The 21107-nt window shown below is 39.3% G+C and overlaps 1 protein-coding gene and 1 long non-coding RNA gene across 2 annotated transcripts in view; one reads left to right on the top strand and one right to left on the bottom strand.

Annotated features, from left to right (window-relative positions):
* Window positions 1–21107, bottom strand: part of polq (polymerase (DNA directed), theta) — a 31600-nt gene that overhangs the window by 1592 nt on the left and 8901 nt on the right. Inside the window, exons 16-32 of the mRNA XM_057844025.1 lie at window positions 20778–20971; window positions 20439–20563; window positions 20055–20298; window positions 18621–19953; window positions 15528–16821; window positions 15312–15443; window positions 15036–15226; window positions 11701–11908; window positions 11419–11612; window positions 11114–11242; window positions 8166–8340; window positions 7979–8099; window positions 4927–5012; window positions 4762–4844; window positions 4593–4694; window positions 4411–4522; window positions 1828–1952 (exon numbers count right to left, since the gene is read on the bottom strand). Coding sequence (XP_057700008.1) covers window positions 1828–1952; window positions 4411–4522; window positions 4593–4694; window positions 4762–4844; window positions 4927–5012; window positions 7979–8099; window positions 8166–8340; window positions 11114–11242; window positions 11419–11612; window positions 11701–11908; window positions 15036–15226; window positions 15312–15443; window positions 15528–16821; window positions 18621–19953; window positions 20055–20298; window positions 20439–20563; window positions 20778–20971 — 4848 coding nt within the window. The remainder of the gene's footprint in view (window positions 1–1827; window positions 1953–4410; window positions 4523–4592; window positions 4695–4761; window positions 4845–4926; window positions 5013–7978; window positions 8100–8165; window positions 8341–11113; window positions 11243–11418; window positions 11613–11700; window positions 11909–15035; window positions 15227–15311; window positions 15444–15527; window positions 16822–18620; window positions 19954–20054; window positions 20299–20438; window positions 20564–20777; window positions 20972–21107) is intronic.
* On the top strand, window positions 258–20915 carry LOC130920661 (uncharacterized). Its single transcript, XR_009064195.1, has 3 exons — window positions 258–353; window positions 20430–20519; window positions 20828–20915. It is a non-coding gene; the product is annotated as an uncharacterized LOC130920661 (long non-coding RNA).

Genomic DNA, 21107 nt, shown 5'->3' with positions numbered 1-21107 from the left:
AATTAATAAATTTAATTGTGTAAGCAGGATCTGTGTATTATTCTTATTATTTAATTACAGGTGTTTAAGTTCATTTCAATTTATTTAATTTAAATGGGCTATTATTTATTTCATCATGTGTTTATATTTTACAAATGTGATGTAGTATTCATTTATAGTGTATATTTTATGTTGTATAACTTTAGTTCCTATGTGAATATTAGTTCCTACTTGTTTTGTTGTGGTAGGAGTGTTTTGTATTGAACACAGGGCCGTGTTGGTTATTATTATAGCAGAGAAGACAGCAGTAAATCAACAAAGACAAGTCAACTGTGCGCCGATCTACCACTCAAGAGATCTGACGGACTCAAAAAGTAGGTTACGATTGCATATTAGTTTGAAAATCAACCGGATCCACCGTATTATTACACAAGTGACTTCCGGCCCGTTCCTAGCTAGTAGTATTGATGCAGGAGGGGCGCGTCTCGCGTCAAATAATAAACTCTGCCGTTCTTTTCGCGTGCGTCGCGTTGACGCATCTAACACGGGGACGCATCTAACACGCTGCCGCACTGCGACTGGTGTGCACTGGCTGATTGACTAACGCCCGCATTTCACTGCGTTCTCGCGGCGGCCACATTGTCACGCCGTTGACGTTCCTGGACTGTATAGTAGAGAAGATGGAGTTAATATAACCTACACAAAGAAACTGGAACCCGATCGACTCACAGCCTCGAAAAGTAAGGGTTATATTACGTCAGAAACTCGTTCGGTACGCATCCGTCCCGAACCGACTAACACGTACCGAAACGGTTCAATACTATTACATGTACCGTTACACCCTTAACCGATACCGATAACCAATAATTGCCTCCTCTTTCCAGGCGATTATCGATAATGTCAAGCCAATAACTCTATTGAAAAGAAAAGAGAAAATGTTACTGTGCAAAAATAGAATTTATCACTACTTTTCCCACATCAAATGTGAGCAAGTAGTAAATTCCAACGTCAAATTAAAGTATATTAATGTTAATAATGCTTTACAAAGTAAATACTTAATTACACAAAAATACCTCTAGGAGGGGTTGGGGCGCCGGTGCAGAATTCGACAAAACTGTCGGTTGCCTACATTTGGAGTCTAAATCAAGTATTAGAATTATACTATTATATGATTTTTTAAAAATCTGCATTATTGGTGTGACGTCATAACTGCCATTATCGGGCTATAATTATCGGTAACCGATATTATCGTGCATGTTTAGTATAAATGCGAAATCATATTGGAAGTATTGCCTCCTCGGGAGCCACGCTCCGCAAACATGTTTTACATGTTGGTTGGACTTCCTCCTCGAAGCTGCAGCCCTCTGTAACTTTTCTATTGCCTAAGCATTCCCATACCAGCGATTTCGTTTTGTTCGAATGGGGTAATAAAAGGGTTTCACCTCCTCCAGCCATCGTGTAGCACAGCTGACTCACTGACATTGAGCAACAACTGTTGGGGGAGGGTTGAGCCTTGCACCTGCAAGCGAGGAATTTCTCCCTGCATTTTTGGGATGTAAAAAACAGCTAATACCTTAGGGACGATATGGCGGAAATTTTTTTCATACCACGGTATACCTTGAAAGCGGTAATCGGCACGTCTAATTGAGATGTGTTTAAACTTCATTATTCAATTGACATCACTGTTGGTATCTTTCATGATGCTCAGTATGTAAGAAAGTACAAAAAAATACATCATTTTTGCAGTAATCTTGGATTTCATTTTGCTGGTGGCGCGGCCCTAAATCCAGAGAAAAAAATTGAAAATATATGTAGAATTTTTTTGTTGTTGTTGACTGAATTGCATACATGTGCTTTGATGTGGGGATTAGTGTTGGTGATTCCTGGAAGGTATCTGCGACGTCCCATCAAAGTCTGAACGTAACCATCCTTGACGCACTTCTTCACTGTTTCTCTGAGAAAACAGTTGATCCCTATAAGCGAGTACACAAAAATACAAGAAGAACAGCTTTTTAGTTTGCTTTAACTCTGCTGTTGTCTACATGCAGGTCAGGATTGCACATAATCTTTTCTCAATTGCCTTACTACCATAAATGAAAACGGATAATATCGAGACATTTCTAATAATATCTGTATTTTGAATGATACTGCATCATACCAAAAACAATGCCTAATTTTTTATATAGTTTATCTAATTCAGCTACATAATCGAAGGCCCTTGTATCAAATCAAATACCGTATTGGCCCGAATATAAGACAGTGTTTTTTGCATTGAAATAAAACTGAAAAAGTGGGGGTCGTCTTATATTCGGGGTCTAGACATTACACCCATTCACGATGCTAGATGGCGCCAGATATCATTGAAGTGAATGCTGAACTTGAGAAGTAATGTTCTGTCGTGACAGATCTCAGCTACTCTCAAGTTTAACCAGTTTGCATTATTTTATTGCAATGTTTTTCCTTATTCAGATTTGTTTCAAGACTACAGTTACAGTTAGACCTGATTTTGATGGTTAATGCAGTTATTGCAATTTTGCTGTTTTATCACAATAGATTGGTTTATTTACATTTCAGAAACCAGAAGCCATTTATTTACGAATGTGATTGCACTTTAGTTTACATATTTAAATGTTCAGATATTAAGATTTGAATGAGGCAAAATAAAATGCTTTTTCTCTCAAATATATTGTAATAATCATTTGTTTCAGATGTACTGTAATTATTTTCTGTCTAAAAATTAAATTGGTGTTCAAAAATTTTTTTTTTAAACTTCAGTCTTGAAAAGGGGTCGTCTTATAATCAGGGCCGTCTTATATTCGGGCCAATACGGTAATAGCATACTGTAATATCAGGCAAATATTGTATTGTATCGTCGGAAGATTCAATATCATGTATCGTCATGAAATTAGTAGGGCTGTCAAACGATTAAAATTTTTAATCGAGTTAATTACAGCTTAAAAATTAATTAATCGTAATTAATCGCAATTAATCGCAATTCAGACCATCTCTAAAATATGCCATATTTTTCTGTAAATTATTGTTGGAATGGAAATATAAGACACAAGACGGATATATACATACAACATACTGTACATAAGTGCTGTATTTGTTTATTATAACAATAAATCCACAAATGGCATTATTAACATTCTTTCTATTTAAGTGGTCCAAGGATAGTAAGACTTGTATTTCATAAAAGATAAATGTTATAGTTACAAGTTATAATAATTTTATATTAAAACCCCTCTTCATATTTTTGTTTTAATCAAATTTGTACAATTTTCAATCAAAAGTAGAGTTAATATAATAATAAGAATAAAAATAACAATAATAAGAATTGAGTGACCAAACTCTGAGTAATGCCAGTTCACTTTGTATTGTTGTTTAGCTGTGTGAGAATAGGGCCTCATTACTACAGACTGCAGTGTTTTTCTTTTTGTGAACATAATTTTTTGGGAGAGATAGCAATATTATTTTTGTTGTGCTTTCACTAAATGATACTTCTGTTTGTTGTGAAGGAGTTGCAGAAGCTTATGCCAATAAACGACACAGCCCAAAGAACGCCTGTGTCCACTCGCCTTTATAACAGATATACTGTATCTCTGTGCATATCTTACCCAAAATACAACAAGAGACACATAATTGCCACTAAAAGAAAGCAAACTTACCGAAATATGTGTGGAGCACAAAGCAACAGCATAAACGTCTCACAACTACTAATTCTCCCACTATTAGAAGGAATAACATTAGTATGGAACGGCCCTGCGCTGCCCCCAAGCGGCCGGTGGCGTTCTCTTCACTCTTAATGTTCATAAACGGCGTCATTGAAATCTGTTTGAGGCAATGCGAGAGCGGCTCATTCAGTGCATGCGTTAATTGCGTCAAATATTTTAACGTGATTAATTAAAAAAATTAATTAACACCCGTTAATGCGATAATTTTGACAGCCCTAGAAATTTGTGAATTATATTCCGAGTTAAACCTAGTGGTCTAACGATATATTGATCATTGAAGCAATGACAATTGATCATAATGCAAAACTTCTTTGAGCTATTCCATGTTGTTCAAACAAATGGTTTTATATATTTTTTAATTGCTTTTGGCAAAACGTGAATGAAATATACATAATTGATTGTATTAAATCAATCCGTAGCCCATCATGGCTGACGTCGTAATATCGGCAAATATACTAGTATGATTGTCCAAAGAATCAAAATCGTATGTTACGATTATGGCATTGGTGAAACCTCCAGAGAAAAAGGTCACAAAAATGATGAAAAACAAAAATAATGACGATATTAATTTACACACTCATTTCTTTACTCAATTCTGATCAATTTAAATCTAATCATTCACAACCCAGTTCAAATGGACTGGACGTCTATTACCGTCAGATGTGTGTCACTGAAACATGATTATTCACATGCCTACCTTTGTACCTGGCTTTGAAACTTTCAATATAGCAAGCTGCATCATTCTCGTCCACACCCATTTGCTCTCCTAAAGACTTGGCACCCATCCCGTAAATGATGCCATAGCAAATCTGAAAGAACGAATAAGACAGACTTGAGGACTGAATGATTTTGAACGTCCACTTGGAAGCCTTGACATACCTGTTTGGCTTGCTGTCTGAGTTGATCGTTGACATTGTCTGGATCGACGCTTTTCCATTCGGCAGCGATACAGCGAAACACGTCAGCTCCTCCATTCAGCACCTGACGCACGCACATGCGTTAATTAATTGATATTTTTCTCTCATATTAAAATCGAGTCAGTCCAGACCTGCAGCAGACGTTGGTCTTTGGACAGATGAGCAAGCACCCTTAACTCCAGTTGGGAGTAATCGACCGCTAATATCATTCCGCCTGTACCAAAAAGAGGTAGAGCGCAAAAAAATGTGTGAAAGAAGCAGGAGAAAAGTCATTTACGCTGAAATTCACCCGAGACCTGAGAACGGCACAAAAGCGTGTCTCATGCTGACGGAAAAAGTCGGGCCTCGAGGGGCAGAGGGGGCCAAAGAACGTCTCTTCTTCCTGGGACACAAAAACACAGATTCATTCATTATGAATGGGGATGTTTTTATACATATAGTGTATACCATATTTTTTATGGCTTACTTTAAGTCGCACCAGCCAAAAAATCCGCAATGAAGAGGAAAAAAATATATAAGTCGTATTTTTATGGGAAATTTTATCAAATCCAACACAAAAACAGAATGTCATCTTGAAAGGCAATTTAAAATAAAAATAGAATAGAGAAAAACAGGCTGAATAAGTGTACGGTATGTTAACTGAGAATGTGCCTGGTATGTTAACGTTATATAGCTATTAAGAGTTATTCAGATAACTATAGCATAAAGAATATGCTCACAAGTTCCAAAAAACAATCAGTGTCGCTCGATATCACTAAATTCAATGAAGTCTTCATGCTCAATGTCACTTTTAAACAACTCGCCAACATTAAAACACAGGCCTTGAGCGTCCTCTTGCAGTTTAGTGTGAAAATAACATGTGAAATTATATAATAATGTGTTAATGCAGCGGTCCCCAACCAGCGGGTCCGCGGTGCATTTGCTACAGGGCCGCAGAGTAATAAATAATTTATTAATGACTGCAATCTGGCCTGTGGCTCTTGACACATCAATATCCCTGTTTACTCTATAGACTAATCCGAGTAAAGATTTGTATAGGTTGCCATCTAGTAGCTGGCCGCAATTACTAGGGTGTTTGCACACCTATAGCAGCCCAGTGTCAGTCAATGTAAACAGTAACTTTAGCTGCTGTTGGATGTGTGCTGCGGGCAGCTACGTCTTTGGACAGCTCTTTACAGGGAAAAGGCCACCTGCTGAGCCAGAAGAGGAGCCAAAAACCAAGTCCATTCTGCATTATAAGTGGCTAAAAACTACCAAACGAGGCACCAAAAGCGAATGCACTGAGAGCATCATACCTCATGCCAAACCATATTTATCAACATGACAAACTGAAAATAGCTAAATTAAACTGGAAACATAACGAAATTAAATTGCAACTGGATCTTAGAGTTAAGGAAGAGACCGTTCATCGTCCACCTATGGCAATGTGTGGTTTATTATGTTCCCGATGCCGACAAAAAATGACGTAATCTCCGGGTTTTGAATCCTGCCCCCCCCCCCCCCCCCGCCCTCCTTGCACAGAGAGCGTCGAGTCGCCAACACTTGAAGTAGTCTGAAAGTGTCCAACCCGGGTTATTCCAGGGACATCTCCCCATGTCTGAAAGTTATGACACAGGTGAATCCCGCATCACTTTACACAGGAATTTAACGGGATATAAGTCTCAAAGGGGCTTAAAAGGAGCGTTACTTCAAAATAATATTACTCAAGTAAAAGTAGTCATCCAAAAAATGTACTCAAGTAAAAAAGTATTTGGTGAAAAGAATACTTAAGTAATGAGTAACTGATTAAAGATGTTTGATTTTTTTTTTTAACAGTGGTATTTTTTCTGTTTCTTTTTTCAGTTATCTATATGAACTGTTATTAATATTATACTGTACTATAACATATTACATAACCACATCAAACCCCCCAAAAAAATACAGCAACACAAAAAAACCAACAACATTTAATTCCAGCTAGAACAAGAAAATCTACAGAAATTAAGCCTTATTCGTCCAAAGAGCATGAGTGCCCTCTAGTGACAAAACATATTTCCTATTATGAAACTAAAAGGATCATATCTCTGGTTTTCCATGGTCAACTGGTGCCAAATAAAAACTGGGAGAGAGATTAAAATCCGTCTTTTGTCTTATGTTGACGGCAGCGCTCTTTTTCAAATACTTATTTATTTACGGTGGTTTAAAGACGCCATGTGATTGAACAGGCTGGCATGATCATAGAACAGCAAGCTTGAGTCTGATTGGTATAATGGAATCATGTGATTATTATTGCGAAGTCTCATTGGTGAAACTGGTTGAGCCACTGTTGGTGTCTCTGACAAAAAAAAAAAAAAAAAAAAAAAAAAAGTAAAATCTGAGAAGTAAAATCTAATATGCAGAATAAAGAGTATATAAATGAATAATAAATAAATTAAAAGAATAAAGAGAGGACCGACTAGTGTAGCCCAAAGTAACGGAGTAACAGTAGCGTTTCTTATTCACAAATCTACTCAAGTAAAAGAAAAAAGTATGGCTTAGTAAAACTACTCTTAGAAGCACAATTTTCTCAAAACGTTACTTAAGTAAATTTAATGGAGTAAATGTAACGCGTTACTAACTTACTACCCACCTCAGTACCCCCAGCCAAACAATGGAAAAAGAAAAAAAAAACTCAACTTATAGTTCGAAAAATACGGTACTGTATTTGTTAGGGCTGTCAAAATTATCGCGTTAACGGGCGGTAATAAATTTTTTAAATTAATCATGTTAAAATATTTGACGCAATTAACACGCATGCCCCGCTCAGATTAAAATGACAGCAGTGTAATGTCCGCTTGTTACTTGTTTTTTGTTGTTTGGCGCCCTCTGCTGGCGCTTGGGTCCAAATGATTTAATGGGTTTGGGGAGTGAGCATGGTGTAATGACATCAACAATGGCAAGCTACTAGTTTATTTTTTGATTGAAAATTTTACAAATTTTAATAAAACGAAAACATTAAGAGGGGTTTTAATACAAAATTTCTATAACTTGTACTAACATTTATCTTTTCAGAACTACAAGTTTTTCTATCCATGGATCACTTTAAGAGAATGTTAATATTGTTAATGCCATCTTGTTGATTTATTGTTATAATAAACAAATACAGCACTTATGTACCGTATGTTGAATGTATATATCCGTCTTGTGTCTTATCTTTTCATTCCAACAATAATTTACAGAAAAAAATAGCATATTTTATAGATGGTTTGAATTGTGATGAATTACGATTAATTAATTTTTAAGCTGTAATTAACTCGATTAAAAATTTTAATCGTTTGAAAGCCCTAGTATTAATATATACTGAAGTGTATCCGTGTAGTGTTGTTTTACCCGCGGTCGTTCTTGTAGCGGCCATCTTGTGAAGGTGGGCTCTCTCCTACCACAGTGGGCATGGCAATATCGAAGTCTTTGGGCACGTTCTGTATGTTAGGCTCTGTAAAGCTCACCCGTCCTAAATCGACAGCAATCAAGAAAAATTGAAACATAGTTTTAAAGTCTATGATGAGAGTATGCGCACCTGTAGCTGTGTGCGTCTGGGCGATGGGGTAAATTCTATCCATGTCCAGTGTAATGTGGTACTGCTTCTCTCTTTGCAATGGGAACACCACTTTAGTCAAAGCGTTGGTGATCCTTCTCCACTCCAGTATGATGCCAGGAAGCGGATGCAGAGGACGGAGCTTCTCTAGAACATCCTGACCACAGTATTCAGTTATTTATATAGTGATGTCCCGATTACAAATTTCTGCATAACAACTGCACACCGCTCTCTCGCGGTTTTCATTTTCGGCGTTTAGTAAAGCATTATTTTACGCCGTATTCGTGTTGACCATGTGGCAGCTACGCACTCTTTCGACATCGGCCGGTTTGTCCTGCAGTCATTTCTCAAGCTCCTTCCCCGACAAACGAGCACTCCTGCACGCAGCGGGGGAACGAGTCCGACAAGCTGTAACTTGCTTGCTGCCGGGCGGGTTGCCAATCGGCGAAGACAATCAACAACCCCGCCGCCATGTGACATGATGTTGGCTAGTTTTGTGTGATTTTTCGCTTCGAAAGCCGAGAATAAGACTTTGAAACATCACTCTGTTCGGGTTAGCATGTCGGCTAGCTGTCACGCTACCTGGTTTGTTAATGCTCGCCGAAGCCGGGGCAAGGAAGTGACATAAGCCGGTGGCATACAATATAGTTTGGGAGGTGCAAGTGGACAGTTTTGACCATTATGGAGTAATTTTGCCATGTCGTAATGAATAAATGCATTTTTAATATTTTATATTCCATTTAGCACAAGACTGTTATTTGTCATGATCATACCATTTATTTAGCAATTGGGGGAAAATACTTCAATAAAAAGAATACCCAATAAAAATATTGGAGAGACTGAAACAATGACATTTTGCGGCTCTCTTCGTCGCATTTACCTCGTTCTGAATAATTCCTCCTCAATGGGCTGAATTCTAATTCAGATGAAACTATGACCCTGCAAACATCCTCCTGTTGGGGACGCTAGAGCCCTATAATGGTAGGCGTGGCTAAACGGTAGAAATAAAGACTAATTTCTCGTCATCTGCACTTTGCCAAATTGATGTACATAGTTGAATCATCTCAAAATATGATTCTAATTCACATAATAATGCTATTTAAGACTTTTTTTATCCTGTCGTAGGCACTTTAACTCATTCACTGCCAATGACAGTTATAAACACCAAATCCCTTTCAACCCACAATTGACGGCAAAAGATGTCCAATCCAATTTGACGGTGGGACTGGCAGCGATTTTATTGCTGTCAATAGCAACTAATGATTCATACTAGGCCTGAACGATATATCGTTTAAACATCGCCATCGCGATGTGCGCATGCGCAATAGTCCCATCGCAAGGACGTGCGATAGTTTTTTCATTTCATTTTTTTAAATCCACAAACGTTTGTTTTGAGGAAGGAGCGCGAAGGAGAGCGCACAGCCTCTCATCTCATTCCCTCCAACTCGCAGTCATCGGCTCCTCCCCCTCCCCTGCTACAGCGGAGTGGAGGGAGGAGGGGCCGAACAGCAGAGCGGAGGGAGGAGGGGCCGTTTTCAAAGTGAAAGCAAGCAACACGTTGAATAGGGAAGACTGTCTCCAAAAGGAGTTTTGGAAGTATTTTGGCTATCGACAAGAATATAAGGAACAAAAAACAGCCATGTTGACAGTGCCTCGCCATGGTTGCCTCAACAAGAAGTAATCCGTCGAACATGTGGGACCATTTAAAACGCAGGTATCTATGCATTCCTGCTACGAGCTTCCCATCAGAGGCTTTTTAGTACAGGTGGGAACATTGTTACGTGCCAACGTTGTTGTCTCAAGCCTGCAATGGTGGATAAACTAGTAGTCTTGGCCAAAAACCTATGAGACCCAGTTGAGAATTGCTGAGCAAGGAAGGTGGACGATATGCAGACAAATACATAACACAGCTGCAGGAATGTCTTTTCTTCTTTTTATTCATGTGACAGCTAACAGGAAGGCAGGAAATTTGGGAGTTAAAATGGTTCTGTTATTCATCAGTTATTTGCTGTTATTCAGTTCAATTATTTACAAGTTCAATTGAGTTTCTGTTTCTTTTATATTTAAATTAATTGTAAATCGTATTTTTCAAATAACTATAGTACAGCTGCACATAAAGTTTTGATACTTAATATTTTTTAAATATTTTTACAACTTTGTTGCAGTTTTGCAGTTTTATATTGTTATATTTTGTGTAAACAACTCAGGGGACTAATGCACTTGCACTTTTATTTGACAGATTTAATATTTAAATTCAAATATGTTGACAACTTTATTGTTTTACTGAGGTTTTTATTTATTGTTATAGTTTGTGAACAACTCTTATTTGTCATATTTAATATTTTTGTTCAACTATGTTTACAACTTTGTTGTTATTTTACAGAAGTTTTTATTTATTGTTATATTTTGTCAAAAACTTAGGGGACGAATGCACCTGCTCTTTTATTTGTCATTTAATGTATTTGCTGCTGTTGAAGTGTCAAATATTGTGTTCAATAAATTATCTATTTTGTGCAGACATTGCTTCCTGGATCCCTTCATAATAATACAGCAATCTTAATCATTCACAAATGAAACGGTATTATATGAATACACTGTGGTCACGGTGTGTCATGCAAAGTATTTCCAAACAGCTATTCAAGTCATCTAGTGAAAATTTATTTAAAAAAAAAAAATATATATATATATATATATATATATTTTACTATCGCAATATAATATCGCAATATATTGCACACCTCAAAAAAATCGCAACAATAGTTTTTTCCAATATCGTTCAGGCCTAATTCATACCTAAAAATACATGAATTTATTTTTTAAATCTCGATCTTTTTTACTCAATTCCAATGTTCTGAAAATGACGTGCTCGGGCCGGAGACACCCCTATTTCACTTTTTGTTTTTTTGAAGTAGAAGATATAATCAATTTACCTTGGTTGTGCTGAACTGCTTCCCGAGTCGAACTTTGCCCCCACCTCTGCGGGTGTATCCGAGGGTCTTCTTGCTTTTTGACGCCCCCACGTCACCGTTTGGAGGTAGATGTAGCTCTAAGAACAAAACCTACACAAGAAATGTGGAAGCTGAAAACACTTTTTTAGATCACATTCTACCTAAACCCAAAAGCTCACATGAGCTTGATTAGCTCAGAGCGGGCATTATGCAGCTAGCTCTATATACTAGTATGTGATATCTCTGATTTTAATAGTGAAATCTGGCAGTTAGCATGCAATGCTGACCTGTGCTATATCGTCAATGCTTGTCAGGGAGAAACTGTGCCCCGCTAGCTCGTACGCTTGTGATTCCAGCGCTGCCAGTTTGGCTTGCATCACGTGCTTTTGTCTCTCACATTCCTCCACGCTGAAGCCAATTCCGTTGAGTTCCAGCAATGCCAGACACACTTGTGAGGGCATCTCCACGCTCCTAAATGACTCTGCGCATGTGGTGACAGGATGGGACATCATATGTCAAAATTGTTCATGACCACAATTCACAGGTGGTGTGTCACTCGTTAATCATACCGAGCATGCCATCTTTGTCAAGTAGCTTGGTGAGATGGCTCATGACGGCGTAAACTAGCACACTTGTGGTCGTTGCCCTCAGGCGAGGACAGTGTACATGTGCGTTGCCAAGTCCATCCAAAAGAGGGAGGTCTTCTGGACAGTAGACTGTGATCATATTGGCCAGTGTCCTCTCTTGGGCGCCAGGGTCAACCAGCCAACACGCCACCTCAAGTAAAACATCAACGGACATTAGAATGACAGTTAGAGAATCCGAAAAACAATTAATCGTGGCTGTCATCAAATGCTGAGAATGTTCATTGTCTTCTGTATGTTTTGCATTCTTTAACACTTACAGGGACAGTGGTTACAAAAATCGACACTACATCTATTTAAAAGTTATTATTAGCTTAACTCATTTACAGCCAGTTCAGGTCAAAGAGTACATGCTGTGGTAGTTGGTTAAAGATGGAAACTGATATTGAAAATACCTATTAGTGGCAATAGACGTCCAATCCATTTTAACTGGGAGGGGCTGGAATCGACCAAATGACCAGTCAATGGTAGCGAAAGAGAAAACTATGTGAGGTCACGAAACAAACAAAAAAAATCTGGCGCAAAATACACACGAGCCACACCTGTTTGAATTTATGTCTTTATCATTTTTTCCTCATTTATTTTAATATATGTGTTTAAGTACTTTATTTTTTTTAGACTAGGTAGCAATATTTGTGTCTTATGGGTTTAATTTGCGGGTGTTTTAAAAATGATTTTTAGTTTTAACTATTTAAATAATGTTTTTATTTTCAAAATGGATCATTCAATTATTTTTTTCAATTTATTGAAAATGTTATTTATATATACTAGTATTGTTATTTTCCATTGCAAAATACAGTAGGTAACAATAATGATACAATTGGATCAAATGGGGCCATAAAATACTGTCCCACAGGCTGCAATTGGCCCATGGGCTGCACGTTTGAGACCCCTGTCATACAGTGTATCACAAAAGTGAGTACACCCCTCGCATTTCTGCAGATATTTAAGTATATCTTTTCATGGGACAACACTGACAAAATGACACTTTGACACAATGAAAAGTAGTCTGTGTGCAGCTTATATAATAGAGTTAATTTATTTTCCCCACAAAATAACTAAAAATATAGCCATTAATATCTAAGCCCTTGGCAACAAAAGTGAGTACACCCCTTAGTAAATACGTACATCCCTAAATGTCCAAATTGAGTACTGCTGGTCATTTTCCCTCCAAAATGTCATGTGACTCGTTACAGAAGTGCTGTCAGCATTGCTGCAGAGATTGAAGTGGTGGGGGGGCAGCCTGTTAGTGCTCAGACTATACGCCGCACTCTACATCAAATTGGTGTGCATGGCTGTCACCCCAGGAGGAAGTTTCTTCTGAAGACGGTACACAAGAAAGCCCGCCCGTCTCATCAGACCATAGGACATGGTTCTAGTAATCCATGTGCTTTGTTGACATGTCTTCAGCAAACTGTTTGCGGGCTTTCTTGTGTACAGTCTTCAGAAGAGGCTTCCTCCTGGGGTGACAAGTGTCATTTTGTCATTGTTGTCCCATGAAAAGATATACTTAAATATCTGCAGAAATGCGAGGGCTGTACTCACTTTTGTGATACACTGTACATGAATGTAATAAAAACATTTAGGGGGAAAAAAACATTTCATATATTACATATTATTACATACTAGAGCATGAAAGGCTAATCAAATGGCTAAAAGGGGCATCAGTTGATACACTTATTTACAAGCTTTTCTTTGAGAGTATATTCTTAAATTACCTATACTTGAAATCATCATACCCCATTAATATGAACAAAAATGCCAATACAGTACGCTACAATGATGCCTCACTATTTCGTTGCTCAACTTTCAGTGCATTACAGATCTTGTAATAAATATCTTGTCCTAAGTTCTAAAAACATTTATGTCACTTTAACATCGAGGTATGTTTGGACACTTGCACACACACGCTTACCATATGAGAGTGAGAGAATGAATGTAAATTAGGTATTATTTGTATTATTTATACATTATTTCATGTACGTTATTTATATCAATATTTTATTTACGTTACAAACTATTCTTTAATGTCCTAATAATAAAATAGGCATTTGTATGGTTTAATATACACTTATGATATTGTACAGTATATGGCGGAAAAAAAGGTGACTTGAAGTTTCGCTCTAAGACCCCCAATTTGGCCAATTTTCAAAATTGTCCGATACGCATGTGTAATACATCATTGGAAAGCTTAAAATCTCAATTTTCTGGGGGAAGAAAAATTTTGAACACGAAGGCATTCAAAAAAAACGTTTTTAAACAGCAAAACCCTATCTGGAGGTGAGAGCACGCGAGTGCAGAATTACAGACGCCATGACTTTAAAGAGATATTATCGCATACTTACCTCGTTTCGATCCAAAAACTCCATGAAGCATGTATCACCGAGTGTCAAGACACAGCTGTGAATGGCCACAGCTGGATTGTTGGGGGATTTTATGGGTGAAACATGGTAATATAACAAGGGGCGCGATGCAGAAATCGCAGACATCAAGGAGTGGTCGAGATTTTCTTTTTCATTTATTTACCCTTTTCAACGTTTTTTTTTTCTTTGTTTTGATCAATTATTTATCATCTGACATATCGGAAAAAATGCGACAGTAACAAAAAGAATACAATTAAGCGATAGTTATGAGGTAGATATCCGTGACTTTCTTACAGACGCCGTTTATTTTTCATTGTGACATAATTTGTTTAAAAGTTTAAAATATGTGAGTGAATAATTGTTTAAAGTCGTTTTTTTTTTCCCAAACGAAATCTGAGACATTAATGAATCATTCTAAGCTAGAAACGACAGACATTTTGAATAATAAATATAGTTAATTACCTTCGTTTTATGGCTGGTTGAAACAAAAGCGGTTGCGCGACGTCTGTAAACGGGGGTTTTCAGGGTAAAACAGACAAATTAAAAATAGTTCGGGGCTTAATGTGCCATGAATCTGCTATGGCAGCATATAGACATATTGTTCTCTCAAACACAACAGTTGTTTTGGCTTAAAATACAGCAGTTTCTTTTAAAAGAGGAGTGCAAGAGCAGAAACTGCTTTTCCAGTCTTGTCTGTGTTTTCCGCCATATACACAAAAAAATGTATGTTAAAAATGGGGGGGGGGGGGGGGGGTGACACTACTTAGTGGTTGTTTCTTTTACGCAGTCAGTTCTGGTCCCCAATATTTCATTTCTGTCCCTTCGTAAAACATTTTATTTCTTAATGATATTTATTTTTTAAATCAGATAAAAAGCACTCAAGTATTGTGCTCATACCTTGGGGTCTTCACAATTTCCTTCCAAGCTGATGCCACAGCTCAACACCAGCTTCCTGTACACCTGGATGATGTCATACGTGATAACTGTGCCAACTGACGGTTGGCTGAGACAGGCCTTCACGTGCTCAAGCCTCTTGACTACTGGCAAACTGTTGTCCAGATCCGGAGGGGCAAGGCTTAAACTCAAACCTGAGAAACAATTACAACAGTATAACCTCATTCTTGTATTTGTACAGATATGTATAGAACTACTTATTTGTCCATGTCTAAGTACCTTTGCTCTGCTTTTGCTGAAAGGATATGTAGAAGGCATCTCTTGCTCCCCAACAGACAGACAGTCCAATCAGCATCAGTCCATCACTGCCTCTTACCGGAAAACCATCAGCAGTATGGAGCTTCTGGTGTGCTGTTTATACAAAGGGCATCGGCATTGTGCTCTAACTAGACCTATGAAACGTATTCCAATCACAATGCAAACAACATTGATTACCTCTCCTATGTTTCCCTCCCATTTCCTCTTCTGGCTCCTGGTGGTGTTCGACACTTTCAAAGGCCAAAGCTAGTGAAAAGCGTTCTTTAGTTTTCCACTCCTTGATAAACGTTTCGAATAGGCGCTTGTCACTTGAAACATCGATGATGGAGAATGCGCTCGAGTTGCTTGAAGTGAGGGAGGCATCTTGAGAAAGCTGAAGAGAAAAGCCCTCGTAGCCAGGCGACATGTTCAAAGAGGAAGAGTGAAGCAGGGGGCGATCAGGAGAAGGATTTTGCCTTTGATCCGTTGGAGACTGGCGTCGGTGTGTTACATTGGTGTGCTGCTTCAATTTACACATAGTATTTTGAGGGTCAGAAAAATCTTCTGGCAGGTCACTGGTGGAGCATTTAGAAGGTTTCACAGGCAGGGTGCCGGTGGGGGTCGACTGATTGGCCGGTGGGACGTTGAGAGGCAAGTGGATTGATGTAGTTGTTAGTATGATTCTTGGTGTCACAGGAGGTGTCTCCTGGGTGGGGGGTATCAAATCTCCAGCAGAACCTGGTCTCTGTGTTGGCTCTACAATTGGTTGTGGCTGAAAAGAATCTGATTCAGAGTCCACACTGTCCTGCTTTTGGCATTTTCTCATCACTTGAATCAACGGAGGAGATTTTTGCAAAATCTCTGCACGGTATGAAGGAGGAATTTGCTTGAGGCGTAATGTAGAGTTTTGCACAGGCTGTTCAGACATCGTTGGCCAGCAATCGAATATCTCCTGAATACCAGGACTGCAATAAAAGTTGCTCTCAGGCGCAGCATCGGCATGTAATTGTTTTGAAATGGTGTTATCTGAGACAAGACCACCTTCCTGTACTTTCTTGTTACAATCTGCAGGCAACGTTGCCTGTTTCTCTCCAGGTAGTAGAGATACTGGCTCAATTTGTGCAGATGTAAGTTGCTCCTCAGGGAGATCCTGATCTTCCAAGTGGCTGGCTTCCTGCCTGTCCAGAAAAGGCTCACTCACCAGCAAAGAGTCTCCCCACTCAGAGAGATTGAAAGAAGACTCTCCCCACTGGATTGCTTCATGCTTCTCCACTTCCTGGTTGACAAGGAGTTCGCTACGACGTCTCTCTTGGTTGGACAGCCGAGGGTGAATGCTTGTTGCCTGTGGGGTGACCTGTTCCTCGTAGGCTAATCCAATCTGGTCCGTTTGTTTTAGGCTTGGAGACTTGTCATAAAGGCTTTCGAACAAGAAGCTGCTGCTTCCGTTTGGATCCTCCACAGCAGGAGCAACAGCTTTGCTGTTACTGTCATTCTGCGGAAACATTACAACCCCCAAATATAGTAATATTATTGGCCATTTACAGTATTTCTCCTTATACCTTACATGCATTTTGCTGTTTCATGTCACAATAGTATTTACGTGGCCACCCCACCTAACGAAATTATGGTGTGGTACTGTTCCATACACACTAGCAAACTCGCATGCAGTGTTGTTTTCGTCAGTGACGACAACGAAAATATGTCGTTTTTTTCATGAGGATGACGAGACGATAACGAGATAAAAACGTGTTTTGGGAGACAAACATAACGAGACGAATGCCAGTTTTTGTCTGACAAGACGAGAACGAGTTTCCGTCACGTTTACTATGTGTGACATTTTATATATATGTAGATAGCCTGCATATGGCAGTGTCTGGTTGTGTCACTCGTGACGTGCTGCACCCCACACCCCAACTCACCAGTGTGCTGTCTTCACTCTCCATGCAGGCTTGCACACAGAGTAAGATTTGTTTTCTTAGCCAGAGAGAATATGCAATGTTGCTTTAGCCTTCAAAGGTCTGCGTTGAGTTATCATCACACACGAAATGTAACTCGTAGTGTAAGAATAGCATTTGCATTCGAGTTAACATTAGGCTAATGCTAACGGCAAGCGTCTTCTTTAACTCTCGGACAACATTTTTTACTTAAGGTTCATGGAGTCCAGGTGTGTATTATCATCATGAAATAGTACTTGTAGACGCTAGAATGTGTTCGTCTGTCAATGTTCATTCGAAATAGTTGGAAACCTTTATTTACTTGTTTTTGGAGTAAATTTATTTAATTCTACAGACGAAAACATTTTTAGGAAACGTCGACTAAGACAAGACGAATTAAGTCTTGAATTTTCGTCAACAAAAACTAGACGAAGACTAACACATTTTTAGATGACTAAAATATGACTAAGACTAATATAATAATAATAATACATTTTATTTCTAGACCACTTTTCAAGACACGCAAAGACGCTTTAGAAGAAAGATGGGAACACAATAGTTCAACAGGAATGACAAAACAATCATAAAATTAGATTAAAAGCAGGATAAGAGTAAATAAAAACTTTAAGAAGCCAGGATAAACCGAGATAAGGATCATGGTGGGCAAGAAAGTGTAAACAGGTGTGTTTTGAGTCTGGGTTTGAAAAATGAGAGGGTAGATGTATTGCGAAGATCGAGGCGTAGGGAGTTCCAGAGCTGGGGGGCACAGTGACCAAAAGCTCTGGAACCGAAGGTGGCGAGACGGACACGGGGGACCGAAAGGTGGAGCATAGAGGAGGAGAAAAGTGAACCGGGGGGACAGTTAATACAGAGGAGATTGCATAGGTAAGGAGGGGCCAGGCCATGAAGGTCATGATTGTTAGTTTGACTGTGAGCCAGTGAAGTTGACGGAGGATGGGGATGATATGGTGTGAGGTGGTGGTCCAAGTGATGAGGCGTGCTGCTGAGTTTTGGAGGAGCTGCAGTTTCTGGAGGAACTTATTTGGGAGACCGAAGAGCAGTGAGTTACAGTAACCGAGCCGGGAAGTGACTAGACTACAGACAAGAGTAGAAGTGGTATGGCGGTTGAGAGAAGGGAGGAGGCGAGAAATATTGCGAAGGTGGAAGTAGGCCGATCTGGTGATGTCGTTGATATGGGAGCGGAAGGAGAGCGTGCTGTCAAGGATGACTATCTATTATCATCCAAATAACTAAGACTAAGACGAAAATTAAAAAGGCTGCCAAAACACTGCTCAAATGAACTGTACCTTTTGTGGAAAACGGGCTCATGTGGAAAATTGGGATGATCATCACTCACCTGATGACTAGTGTCAAGGATGAGCTCCATCTGGCTGTCTGTCAGAGAAATATTGAAAAGGGGGGCTTCAAGTCTGGCATTTCCTTCGTCTTTGACTTCCTGCTCCAAACCAGTTTCTAACACCGTCCCATGTATATGATCTTTAATATTCAAATCCTGCAGATGTTTAACATTTCCGTCACTGTGTTCCGATTCTGGTTGGACAATTATCCGTTCAGTCTGTGTGTCCAATTCAAAGCTGTCACCAAATGTCTCTTCTCCCTGCTTGACCTTTTGTTGAGCTTCTTCATTTTGATCGCCTGCATAGAGATCAGGAGATGAAAACACATCCACCTCTGCAGCCTCCACCCTTCTTCGCTTGGTGTCAGGCGAGATTACTAGCGTGACAGCAACGTGAGAGGAGTCTGACATTTCAACTTGGTGATCCAGAGGAAATCTGGTTTGAGTATCTTGAGCAAGGCAAGCAACCTCAGCAACGTTTAAAGGATGTGAAGTCAGTCCGACTGACTCTTGTGGCCTTTTGTCAGTTTGTATGGATTGAAGGACTTTCTTTAGTATCCTTGAATGCTTTAGTTTTCCAGGCTGTGCAGGTGATAAACCAAGCCTTGTGGCGTCATCAACGTCTGATGTCTTCACGCTAACGCTTGGGTGATCTCCTAACCTGGAACTTGGAGCTCTCAACTGAGGAAGGGGTATAAGGGGGAGAGCTGGTTCAGGAGGTTGTTGAAGTTGAAACATTGGGCTGGACACAAGCTCAGCCAATTCTTGTGTTAGACTCTTTACTGGACCACAAGAAGGATGTGTTAACTTTAAAGTTGAAACTTGACATTTGGTTCCTTCTGGTGCTAATGTTTTCACCTCCTGGTTTGTCAGATTGTTGTTTTCTATCTTATCTTTCTTTTCCGTTTCACCAGTTTTGGATCCGTTAATCTGTTCATTCTGTCCTCCTGTCACACTATGCACAGACATTTTTGGGCCTGATTGCCTTGCACTTAAGTCATTATTCATCTCCTCTAATTTTGTCTTGATATCTGTGGTGTCAGATTTGCATTTCCCAAAATATGTTTTAGGATTTTCCTTTTGTTGACCATTATCACCATTGTTCTGAGCTTCTTGTGAGGAATGGACAGCAGAAGCATCAGATGGGAGCGTTGCTGGATCCCACTGAATGCCGAGCTGAGCCAAGTCTGCCTGGAGAAGCTGCTTTGCTTCCGAAACAATCACACTGGCCGCTTCTTGCTCGGTCAGAGCCCGCCCACCGCTTACCCACACGCAACGGAGATTCCGGCGCTCTGCAGCCTCCACTTCGCTCTCATCCACTGCACGCTTAGAGCTGAGGAAGAAAAGTTAACTAAAGCTCTAGAAACAACAACATTTTCTTTGCACAAAGTTTCAATATTTGGCAGTATTTTTTATTTTAAAGTTATGATTTACCTCTTAAATGGGACAGCATTCCTCAGAGCTTTCTCCACATCAGTTACTGAAGCCCTGGCCAGTTCAGCAACAGTGCACAGGCCTTGTGCATAAAGCGCACGGGCCCTTGTTGCAGTCAGAAGGGAAACCCTTACCAAATCCACAAGCTCACGCTGGACACCGAAGCTCAGCATAGTTTGGTATTGCGATAACAGCAACTCCATGTTGCCCCAGCCCAGACGCTTGCAGAACACTGTCACCATACCTGAAGGATGAATGGAGCCGTCATTGAATCCTTAAATAATATAGCTGTGGTTATATTTTTGAGTTTCTGATAAGTTATCTGCTGTGTATTCTACCTAATAACTGAATTCATATTCATTTTCATCTACGTAGAATTCACACCTGCATATGTGGCAGCAGACTGTTGGAGGGACTGCAACTGACCACGATTGCAATTGTATTTGGACGCTACAACTCCCAAAGGTACTTCTTTAACCAGATCCTGCAGTACTAGAGTGGTAAAGAACCTGTGAAAGCATACTAAAATTTGAATGTATTTCTTCATTGATGGAAGCATTAATACAGTGTTATTTTTGGATGTATGAAAAAAATTATCCAAGAAAAAATATATATACAAAACATGCATTTGCATTTAGATAATTTCCGACTCTTCAATGTTCAGTCATTTGGTGCACACAAATACATAACTATCGCTTGAAACAGAACAAAACTGTGTGTTGCCTTTTATGAATTGCCATTTGCCGACACTGCTTCTCTGTCTTGGCAACAAGTTTTCCTCCGACTGAGCGAGCCAGGAAACTCTCCTGGACGCCTACCAACTCAGCTACTCTCTTCATCGATGAGGACAGCTGTTCCCACAGACAGAAGAACTGGTACCAATCTATTGTAGTCCACTCTGCATACAATGGAGTGATCTGGCACAGAAAGTTTTTTTTAACATTAATGCATTACCATTCATATTACCAGAGGAAGCGAAGAAATTCACAATAATTTTTAGGATTACTGTATAGTTATTGGTACAAAATAAAATGGGTTAAACAGTTTTACAAA

This window comes from Corythoichthys intestinalis, chromosome 8 (assembly GCF_030265065.1).
Source record: "Corythoichthys intestinalis isolate RoL2023-P3 chromosome 8, ASM3026506v1, whole genome shotgun sequence".
In the NCBI taxonomy this organism is placed as follows: domain Eukaryota; kingdom Metazoa; phylum Chordata; class Actinopteri; order Syngnathiformes; family Syngnathidae; genus Corythoichthys; species Corythoichthys intestinalis.
Note: the sequence above shows the minus strand (reverse complement) of the source record. Positions and strands in the feature narration are given on the sequence as shown.